This window comes from Diadema setosum, chromosome 6, assembly GCF_964275005.1.
Source record: "Diadema setosum chromosome 6, eeDiaSeto1, whole genome shotgun sequence".
NCBI classification, from domain to species: Eukaryota; Metazoa; Echinodermata; class Echinoidea; order Diadematoida; family Diadematidae; genus Diadema; species Diadema setosum.
This window is the reverse complement of record NC_092690.1, coordinates 27988874-28001405: the sequence shown is the minus strand read 5'-3', so window position 1 is coordinate 28001405 and position 12532 is coordinate 27988874. Positions and strand designations below refer to the sequence as shown.

General features: G+C 35.9%; 1 protein-coding gene across 1 annotated transcript; it reads right to left on the bottom strand.

Moving 5' to 3' along the window:
* Positions 1–11012: 11012 nt before the first annotated feature.
* On the bottom strand, positions 11013–11651 carry LOC140229681 (uncharacterized). The gene has a single exon (XM_072309924.1). The coding sequence runs from the start codon at positions 11649–11651 to the stop codon at positions 11013–11015; it is 639 nt and encodes a 212-aa protein (XP_072166025.1).
* Positions 11652–12532: the final 881 nt, after the last annotated feature.

The following is a 12532-nucleotide window of genomic DNA, read 5'->3' as shown; positions in this document are numbered from 1 at the left end:
CTGAAGCGACCTCTGATGAACTGGTGTAGGTTCAGCTGCTGATGTATAACTTCATTCGGAGCCATTGTCAGTAAATACTGGACTCTGAGGCGGGCTGCATCTTCCATTTTTCTGAAGAAACTTTGAAACTTTCGGGTGGAATGTTTATATATGAGTAGCGTGGTGAATGGCTGGTCACAGAGAGCAGCTCAGCATTCGCCAATTTTTTCGTCAGGTCATTCGCTCGTAATCGTATCACTTCGCAATCCATAGTTTGTCATAGTATCTCTTAGACTTGCCTTCGTGTATGCATCGCTATTCAAATATAGTAAAAGTCAATCTTGGTTTCCCTTCGCATAGAAGATTCGTTTGTCATCGTGGTCATAGTACCTTCGTTTTTATGCGCAAGTCATATTTAGTCATCGTGTTGCTTCGTTTTGGGTTCTTTCGAGATCGGTCCACCTTGGCAAAAGCGCGATGAGGAACTATGCGTGACAATAGCACACGAACGATAAACGAACGATTACCGCAGACTAAATAAGAGATGCAGATTCAAGCAAATGACAGACGATTTTTCAATTCGTCGGGAAATATTTTAAACATGTTCAAAAATCCCGTGCGAATTTGAATAATCGCAACTATTAGTTCACAAGGTGTACGAACCCAAACACGAAGGGTAAATATGATTTACTATCAATTACCATTGAAAATGATTTTTCAAAAATGCCTTTCGCCAGCCACAGCAAGTCATATTTCAGTCAATTCGCTCAGGTGTGAGGGGGCCTTAAGGCTGCCAACGGTCACAACCCCCAAAAGCAGCTTGCTCGGCGACCGGTCGGCGAGTTTTTAGCCAATTTCGGTCGGACAGCGACCGATGATCGACCAGTGACCGACCAGGCACCACTGATTTTTAAGGCATCGGTCGATCGCCGTTGAAGTTTTAACGCAGTGTTAAAATTTCAGCGGCGACCGACCAGTTTCCACTCGCTACCAAAAATACGCTAGGTGTCCGAGCGGCAACTGCCCAGGCGCTGACCTTATCGAGCGGTTACCGCAGATTGAGGGAACAAAACTAGAGACAAAAATGACAAAAGCACAGAAGAAAACCGAGGGAAAAGATCGAGCGGTTGCCGTCGAGTGATATAGGGACTAAAAATGATAAAGTTAAAAATGACAGAAGCACTGAAGGAAACCAAGGACTAGACAGGAAGAGAAGCCAGGGCAACGTGGAAAAAGCAGGGGGGATAGAGGCAAAGAAACCCACCAGCATCTCAGCGTCTAAAATCTCGGCAACTATGCAACATGAGGGACATGGAAGACAGTGACAACCACTTTAGGGCAAAAGAGATGAATGCTAAAAGTTATTGTCGATATGTAGAATTAGTATGGTTTGGTTATCATACCATTTATTAAAGGCCTATGAATGAAAAGTCATGAATGACAAGATGGGGAAATGAACATATGAAATTGGATAGGAATAGAAAAATACTGTTACGTATAAAGAAGAAAACAAAGATATTTTGGAAAATTCTAATCTAATCCAATCTTTGTTCATCTTGGGTTTTCCTCCCTTTTTTTGATTTCCATATTCCTAGTTATCTGTGGTTTCACATAACTGAGGTTTGGTAGTTGGTAATTCAACTCTTAAATCTTTATCCTCGAGTTTTATCTTGATTAATTAATTGACTATCACAAATCACATTATATAGTTAGATGAATAAACCCAGGTAGCTCGTGAGAAGTTTCCGGCAGAGACCGGCGGGCGCCTACGGGACACTGGTAGATGACCTATAGATCACCCGTCGGTCACTGAGCGATTTCGTAAAAATCGGCCGGTGGATGGTGGCCGGTGGGAAATCGTCCAGTTGCCAATACGGCATCGCTCGGTGACTGCTCAGTCTCTGCGCGGAGAAGATCCCCATATTTCGCAATTTTTTGTTTTCTTTTGTTTTTTTACCTAAATTCGACCGACAGGAAATCGACAGGGCATTGCTCGGGCATCGCTGGGTTTTTATATCCGGCTCGACATCTCCTAAAACTGCTGAGCGGTGCCAAAATTCAGAGGCGACCAAGCAGGCTACAAATCGGTCGATAACCGCTCTGAGTTGTGGCTGTAGCCCTATTTTACGAACATCTATTATGACCCCTTTCATAATGTATAAAAATGGAAGATTATTAGCTTTCTGGAAAAATTATGTTTGCCGTAAGAAGTCTGTCGCCAAATTCTCTGAAAGCTACGTTACCAAAGAATTAGGGGATGAGAATGATTTTCGCACTCATTTATAACCTACAAATGAATTTACGAAAGAATAACCTTTTCCCCGAAAACAACTGCCATAACCATAGATGACCTTAATGTGAGGAAATCTCTAAATAATTAGATAAAATGTCGGTGACTTGAATGTGTAGTTAAGGCGAGTAACCTACGTTACTCCCATTTCTGAAATTAACAGTACAATCATAATACGCCTTATTCTTCTTGAATCTGGCACTCAATATTACGGTCACTTTATCAAAGAAAAGTTTTCACTCTTCAATCGCAATTCTATTTTACTATTATTATTATCATTATTATTATTATTATTAATACCATTATTATTATTATTGTTATTATTGTTATCATTATTATTATCACTATTTTGCGGACGGAAGAACTAGGGGAAACATACGTTAACTTATAAGTTATTTTGAAGTTAAAATCGTCTGTACTCCCCTTGACCCCGTGACCCTTTCGCTACAAACTGTTTCATGCCTTCTATATGGACCACTGAATCCAACTTACCAACGTATGTGGTTGGGTTATAGCAGTGTTGCAAGTATTTTGTTGCCTGACATGTACGTTTTCAAAAAGGTCTGGTAAGTTAGTCAGTTGAATTCTATTTCATTTTGGCAAAATAAAGATTTAATAACGACCGTTTTATTTGAATGTGTTAATAATGACTACGAGAATTATTCCAAATAACTTGGCAAGAATAGCTTCAAGTGTTTAATAATGTTCTTTCTCAACATTCAATAGTAACGTAAGTTTCGCTATTGTAACTCAAATTTCATGAAGTTAACAAGTTTTATCAAGATTCACAAAGTCAAAATATGAAAGGAATTCTGCTATTCTTAACATCAGTAAACAAATTAAGTGACATGACAGTATTACTTTCAAGCAGTCTTGGATGATTCTTTTGATTGAATTTGTACACTGAAGCAAATTCTACATTCAGTTTAGATAACATTAGCTAAAATAAGTTATTACTTTGATTTTTTATATCATGTATTACATGTTCCCTCGCTGTAACACACACTGAGCTTCAAGTTAAGAAATTCTTAAAATGATTTTTGGATAGATGATCAACAGCTAGTCAAACACACAAGCCAGTACTTCACTATCAATGAATTTAATAGTCAATTTCTTTTCAATAAGGCAAATCAGATTAGTGTTCATTTCAGTTTAATCCATCTCAATTCAAGAAGCTTAAATAAAAAAAAATGAAACGTTTGAATTATTTTGAAGTTCCCTCAATGATTTTCCATTTTCCGTAAAAGGAGTTACCGAAACATGGTTGCACACCAATTCCCCGGACCTATTTGGCATTGAAAATTACAATTGTATTAGTAATGACAGAAAGCGTGGCAAAGGAGGTGGGGTTGCCATGTACGTTAATAATCAAATTAAATTTAAAATTCGAAACGATTTGCGCATTCAGGGAGCAGAAAGTTTACTTATTAAAATCTTAAATGATAATGAGAAAAATATTATAGTTGGTACCATTTACAGTCCTCCGCAAAATGACATTCAATCTTTTTTTGAAAACTTCGACCAATGTGCTAACGAAATTCTTGGAGAGAGAAATCCATTTTTTTTAATGAGAGATTATAATATAGATTTATTACAACCCATCCATTTCCATGACATATGTGACCGTGCACCTCAAAACGAACATAAAGTCGCACTCACTGATTTTGCGTGAGGACTGAAAAACAAGTGAAATGAGTCAACCTAGCCGAACTTGACTTTTTCATATTTTCTGAAAGAGCGGGTCTTCTTTTACATTATGCTAAAATTTGGTATCGTAAAACGGGCAGGAAAGTGTGTTTTTTAGCAGTTTATCTCGAACATTTTTGGTAGAATAGTGTGATAAGGTGTGTCTTTAGAATCCCTTTTTCATATCTGAAAAACCTTGTCCACACTCTTCACTTTCAACTCTAATAACTTTTGAAAGGATAGTGCTACTGCTTTGAAAGTTGGCATCAATTATGGACAGAATGTGTTAATGAGGCATGCTTAATTTCAGTTTAATCTTATAATCCCTTCATTGTTGTAACTCTGGTGGTTTACTTCCTGTTTTTTGTCCCATTCATCGCACAGCCAGCACGGTTTGGTAAAGATTAAGCGCTAGAATAGACACTGTACTTCAGAGCCTCTTTTCTCAGTTCACACTTTTCCTGAGTTTCTGCTTTCTTTCTAATATTTAGAAAGGTTAGAAGAGTCCATTTGATTTGAGTTATACATCATTTTAAAGCTTAAAGTCTGCTCTTTCAGAATATGGTCTCAACTAAAAATGGCGACTTTGTTTGTTTTGAGGTGCAGGGTCACATATTACTTCCCAACTCACTGCATCCCCACATCAATAAACCCACCAGAATAAACAACACCACCCATAGTAAAACATTAATAGATAGCATATTGTTTAACGTTATAACTGAAACCTGCACGAACGGCATTCTTTATTCATATATATCCGACCACCTACCAATTTTTATGATTAATGATAAATCTGTAACAACCCCAATACGCCGCCAACCCAAACAATACTTGAAAATGAATAGAAATGAAACGCCACAAAATATTGATTCATTGAATCAAGATTTATTCGAAGAACAATGGAATTACGTCTTTGAACTCCAAGATGTTAATTCTTCTTACGAAATTTTCTTACAAAAACTATTAGATTATTATGATAAACATATTCCTTTTACAACCCTGGATTACTTAACGTCTTATACATTCCATTCTTACTCGAAACCGTCTTTATAAAATATCTCTGAGAAAACCTACTCCTTAAAACGTGAAAAGGTATAAAACATATACAAACAAATATCTTGATTCGAGTTTCACGTATATCATATATTTCAAATAAACTCGAATCTAATAAGGACGACAAAAGTGCTCTTTGGCGGACCGTTAATAAAATACTCAAAAAGAAACCTACGGAATGTCCTGATAGCATTACTCATAATGATAATGTCATTACCAATCCTGACCAAACTGCAAATATTCTTAACAATTTCTTTGCCTATGTTGGTCCTTCTTTAGCAGCATATATTCCCATCATATATGATATATGATATCAAAAATCATAAAGATTACTTACCTGAAAGTAATCAAAATTCTTTGTTCTTTACTCCAATTAATGAATCGGAAATTATTGGTACTGTTCGATCTCTGAAATGTAGTAAATGCTGTGGGACTGATAACTTAAGAGTGAATTTGTTAAAAAAAAATAATTAACCCCCCTAGCAGACCCTCTCACCCATATATTCAATCTATCCCTACTTAAAGTATCCAGACTCCTTTAAAATCGCCAAAGTTATCCCCATCTATAAAAGAGAAGATCCATCAACGGTGAAAAATTATAGACCCATCTCATTGTTACCTGCAATATCGAAAATTCTAGAAAAAGTAGTTTACAAGCGTCTGTCCATGTTTCATGAGGAAGCATAAACGAAAATCACATAAATTCGAGTTTAAATTACGTCATCTCCATCGCTAAAAATAAATACTCCTATTTCTTATCATTTCTTATCATCAGTTTATATTTATATCATGCCTAGACATGCATGTGAGCATGATACACCCAACTACCTAGTTAACCAACTACGAATTTGTGACATGTGTAATATTTTTACAGTCCAGGTATTTTTTAGGGCTTGTCTGTTTGTTCGCTTATTTGTTTGTGGGTTTTTTTTAACATCCTGTCATTTTTTAATCTTCTTTGTAATTACCTGATTTAAATTATCGCAAACTTGCGTGGTGAAACACGTATAACTCTTACTTAGATTATTATTCATGCAGCAAAATGTTCTTCTTATCATTTGCAATAAATTATGGAGATACCATACTAATGTTGTAATGTTGTAATATTGTAATGTTGTGTATCGATCGTACTTCGGGCAAAATGTACAAACTTAACAATAAATTTTACTATATCATACTATATTGGACTCTATATTCATTAAAACAAAACACGAAACTATCCATTCTTATCCTACCCAGCAAGCAAATTGATTTTACTTGCCTTTATGTATTAGCCAAGACTCTTTTTTTTCAAAAGCTGTATTGTCGTTTTCTGGGCCGAAATTTGGGAATTGTCTTCATATCAATAAAGAAGATGATTTAAGTTTCACTACAATGTATATCATATATTTTTTAATTTTGAATTTTAAAGATTTTAGAGAACTTCTTACATTTCAATATGACTGATATCTTGTAAGCTTTAATTTCAAGTCCAAGTTTTACTGCAATTATGTATCATCTACTTCAACTTCTCTTTATACTCTTTATATTTACGTGATTTTTGGTATCTCAATGCTCACGTGCCCTGGTTTTAACCCATCATCTCTTCTTCTTTCTCTTTTCCTCTTTCTTCGATGACAAGAGAGATGTCTCGTGTTTGTTTACCGTTTGTCTCTGTCTTACTTTACTTTTTTACCTTGTTTTATCAGTTTTGTAACTAAAATTTTCAATGAGGGGACTGTTGACTAGACGTTCTGCTTTTTATCATTCCCCTCCCTTTCAAACGTACTTTTCGGTATTTGTCTTGAAATAAAAAAAAAGAAATGTGTCACGGTTAATAGTTATGTTTCCATTGCAATTTTGTGTTATTATGTGTATTCATATGTTGTAATCATTTTGATACAACGTGTGGGACAGCCAGCAATATGCATTCATTTTTTTTTTTGTTCTTATGCATACACCTCATTCGGCGATTAGGAAAGCTGAGGATAAGAAATTATGAATAAAGATTTTGGTATTTATTCATTGATTGAAGTGATTTGTTCAATAACGTGCAGAGTACAGCAAAGAAGCCAATAAGCTTAACTTCTGTTTACTTCACAAATGCATAAAATAATACACTAAAACAGATAGATCATAATTACAAACGCCTTTATAATATACACATATCCCTTTCTACAAGCTACCCCCTCTCCCCCCAAAAAAATAAATAAATAAAAATAAAATGTGAAAAATTCACAGATGAACAGATGAATAGGTACAAATTGCAATTTATATCCTTAGAAAATATACACTAAATTGCAAGTAAGAAAGGACAAACACATACAAAAGACAACAAATCAAAACAAACAGGCAAATATCGAAAGAATTATTCAGCTGCACTTTGAATTAAAAAACAATCTATATTTACGTTTAAAAGATTACAGTGTAGGCATCTTTGATAATTGCAGGTATCTTATTCCAGCACTTAGCTCCAATACTAATTGTAGTCTTTGAAAGCTTATATCGATAAAAGGGTAAACATAGGTTGTTAGCACATCTGGTATGAATTGCACTATTTTGGATGAATGACTCATGGAAGGTTAGAGGCAAAATGCCTTTGAAATACGAAAACAAAAATATGGCCACTTGTAATTGCACTGTTTTATCAATTGTTAAAATTTTCATTTTCTTAAATAGTGTTGCAGTGTGCTCTAAAGGGTTTACGTCACAGACTATTCTTATTGCACACCTTTGTAATAATAACATACGGTTTAATATGTACAGTCATGAAGTGTGACCCCATATCATTACTATTGCATTGTGTGATATATGGTTAAAAGAATTTTTGAAGGAAATATATGTATATATATATATATATATATATATATATATATATATATATCATAACACCACTACAATATTGTCTCTCCGTGTTAAGCCATCAATTACCACACCAAGAAATTTTATATTATTCACTTGTTTAATTTAAGCATTACCTACAAATGCTCATATCATATAACTTTTTTTTTTTGCTATGTTTGTTACCAGACGATTTGCAACAAACCAAGAATATACTTTCTTCATTTCTGTGTTAATCATGTGATTGACTTCATGAACATCCCGGCCTGAGAAAAATAAGTTTGTATCATCTACAAATAATATAGAAAACAAAGTAATACTTACAAATTGCAGATCAATGACAAATAACAAAAAAGGAGGGGAACCACCCAGTACAGAGCCTTGTGATTCTCCTGTTTTCACATGACGCAAATCTGATTTTATGATATTTACAATTGTATTTTTTGAACAATTGGATTCATAACTCTTCGTGCCCTTAAACCAATTCAAAGCACTCCCTCTTTTTCCATAATACTCCAATAGATAATATAAATACTTGTTTTTACACATCTTCTGTCGTGTTTTATCAAACCATGGTTGATCCTTCTTTTTCAATCTGTGTACACAGATTTTTTGCAAGAAAGGATTCAAAATGATCATCCGCATCATTTCTGTTTACAGCATGTTCCTAGTTACAAATTTTAAGCATATAACAAAAATACGGTATGGCGGAGTCATCAAAGACACGTTGAAATCTGTTGTGATCTATATATATTACTCTTATGATCTTATAACAGCAAATATAAGTAAATGATCACCTACCTATATCACATGTGAATATCCAAGAGACAGCAATATTCTCAATTTTATTAATAAGAATATTAACGAGGAGCATTGATGACTGTGCTGTTATTTAAGTGTTAAATGTTTTGAAGTTAACAGAGAAAGTGAATATGATGAAAACATGTCAATAAAGGAATCACGAGAGACGACATAGATGAAAGTAAATCGCCAGCCACACAGAAGTTTTGCTTTCCCTTTATAATCTCATGAAAAAGAAATTGTAAGGCATTCAGAAACTGGGAAATAGCTGCAGCAGGTGGCCTATATACAACCATGTTTTAAAAATGACAGTATATCTCAATACAAACTTTTCAATGTTTTCATCAAATATTTCTAAATCTTGTCTCCGTTTGAATTTTAATTCACTACATAATAAAAAACCACTCCTCCACCAAATTTTTCATTGCGTCTATTATCTATAAATATAATTTGGTAGTAGACAAGATGAGTATTCTTGTTGGTTAAGCCAAGTTTCTGATATATCAATGAGTGAATACCTCTTCTTAGAGTTTGTAAAAAAAAAGTGTCCATATAATTAACACTCTTCTTTATACTTCAACAATCAAAGTAACGCAGCGAGAATGTTGCTTGTTGTTGTTGTTGCTTTTTTTTTCCGCCCGGAAGAAAGGCTATAGTGTCATGCGTACAGAATAAAAATACATTAAAGAAAAAAATCAAAAAGTTAAAAAACCTATTAGATCATTCAGTCATACCAATGTATTCCTTACAGTCCTATAATTACGTATTGCATTTACACAGGATTAAAACTGGATACACATGTGGTGATATTGCTGTAAACATACATATAGATGCAGACATTCAAAAACAGACAATATACATGTACTGTAGCTAGAGCAGAATAAATTTCCACATGCAGCATAACGAATCAAAAAAACAACATTAAATCAGCGGATGTATAGTACCATATGTGGAAAAAACGAAAATGCAACAGTTCATATCCTTCAAAAAACAAACAAACAGACATTCTACTAAACCGATATCAAATCACCTTTCAGCACTATATCATTGTTATCATATTACTATTGCACTGCACTTCAGAAAAAAAATATATCACATGGTGTTAGTATGCAATTGGACATACCATGTAAATAAACTGTAGGAAATACATGTGTGTATACCATATATAAAATATATCAAATATGAAATTACCACGAATCCAGAAAAAAACCAAATCAATAAAACATACCCCTTTTGCTAAAATATTATCTTCATCAACATAACCATACACAGATATACACTCATAACTATTATATAATAAACAGATGTATCATGTACGTACATATAAACAGCGTAAAGATAGAAACGCCAGTTTCAATCTATTTATACATTATATCCTTATTAAATAAAGACAGAATAAACTGACCAGAAAGAATATAAATTATTAGTGGAAAAGTGAGCAAAGAAAATGGGATTCCATCGGGATTCGAACCCGAGACCTCCGGATTGCTAGACCGGTGCTCTACCGACTGAGCTATAGAAAGCCCTAGTGCAGTGTTCGTCCCAGAAACCCTTAATTCTCAATGCTCGGGTGGTCAGAAGCTATAGCAGTGTGTTTGTGTGTGACACACACGCACACACTTGAACCTGGCATAAACCCGAAGGATAATTCAACTTGGGGATAAATGCGAGGGATCACCGAAGTGATCCCTCGCATTTATCCCCAAGTTGAATTATCCTTCGGGTTTATGCCAGGTTCAAGTGTGTGCGTGTGTGTCACACACAAACACACTGCTATAGCTTCTGACCACCCGAGCATTGAGAATTAAGGGTTTCTGGGACGAACACTGCACTAGGGCTTTCTATAGCTCAGTCGGTAGAGCACCGGTCTAGCAATCCGGAGGTCTCGGGTTCGAATCCCGATGGAATCCCATTTTCTTTGCTCACTTTTCCACTAATAATTTATATCCTTATTACTAACATATATAATTTCAACAATATATAATATCAAAATCAGATTTCATTCAAATATAAAAATTGCAATTCAAATTTTCAAAAAATTGATTCTACACAACTATTTATTTCTTGGTTTATCAAATTACAAAATGCATTGGGCACAATGAGGCCCTATCTGTTCCACTTGCCAATGAGTAATGTTATTGCAAAATGTTCAAAAGTTTTACAATTACCGGAGTACTTGATTGCCCAACTCTATAAAAATATAAATCATGAGATTCCGAATGCAAATACATGATGAAATAACAAATTTCTCAAAAATTTCATAATTGTTGAAATATTTGATTGCACACATCTTATTCTTGATACAAATATATCAATTTACATATGAAAGATACATAATAAAATTTGTTATTGTTCTAATTATAGTTGAGTGATGTATATACAATTACAGAGAATTCAAGAGGTCCACAATTGCTGGGATGCTTGATGGTGCGTACCTTTTTGTTCTGATTTTTGGCAGTGTTAATTTGTGACCATTTCTGAGTCCGGTTCGAGATACAGATTGTCTACTTGAGGTAAGCAGACCTCTATGTCTGTCAGAGAGCAACAGGGATTTTCCAAAGCTCAGGATGAGGTCTGTTCGACGAGACTCCAGGGTTGGGATGTCATACAACACTAAGAGTTCATCATAATTATGTTTCTCAGGAGAGGCGATCATGCGAAGAGCCCGCTTTTGAACACTCTCGATTCTGGTTGACTGATGTGCGGTGATGCTGCTTCCCCAGACTGGAGCACAGAATTCCATCAAGGGGCGAATGTATGTTGTGTAGACGAACACCAAATCACCACGAGAAACTCCGAATGATTTCAGCATGGTAAGAATGTACAGGCGGCGAGATGCTTGTGAGATCATGTGATTAACCTGAGCATCCCACTTCAGGTTGGCTTGTATCGTCACACCAAGCAGACGAAGGGCAGGTACTGCTTCCAGTGCTGTGCTTTCAGGGATGATAACAGGCGGAGCTGAAGCATTGCGTAGGAAGCTAACATGCATGATCTTGCATTTCTCAGGTTGGGGCGTCATACCATTGACGGAACACCACTGTGACTAGGTGTCTACCTGCAACTGGAGCTGACCAGCATGAGATTTGTGTCGTATGTCTACAAGTGACAGGTCATCAACATACTTCCATCTCCTCTCGGTGCTCATTGCAGCATTGTTGATCATAATGAGGAAGATTATGGGCCCCAACTTGGTCCCCTGAGGAACTCCACACGTGAGCTTCTGCTTGGTCGAAGATGATGTGCCACAATACTTCACTGTTTGAGTGCGACAAGACAAGAAGCTTGAAATAACAGGAATGATAGCTGGGCGGACACCATGCTCCATCATCTTGCCAAGTGCTATAGAGTGATCATTTAAGTCGAAGGCTTTTTTAATAGGAAGTCAATAGTGCAGAGATTGGCCTCGTATCCTTGTCTCTCAAGACATCGATAGACCTCATCGAGAAGACTCACAAGATAGTGGCTCACAGAACTGCCCCTCATATTCCCAAATTGCTGTGGGTCAATCATCTGCTTGACATCTGCCATCATTCATTCTGCTAGGAAACCCTCAAAAACACGGGCAAGGATAGCAGTAATTGAAACAGGTCTCAGCTGACTGAAATCGACAACGGGTGTTGTTTTGGGGACTGGACATACAGATGCAGTTTTCCAGCAGGATGGGAAGTGTCCTGTCTGTAAGCAGTTGTTGAAGATGGTGGTCAAGGGTTCACAGATTTCATATGCGAATTCTTTGACGAGGCGAATAGGTATGTCTCTGGGATGTCCAGCCTTGGATGCATTCAACTTCTTGAGACGCTTGTAGACTTCATGTCGATTGATCTTTGGAGGAGGTAGGGAAGGTAGATATGCGGGCAAGGCAGATAGATCAAGGCTAGAAAGTCGGTTGCAAATACGGGC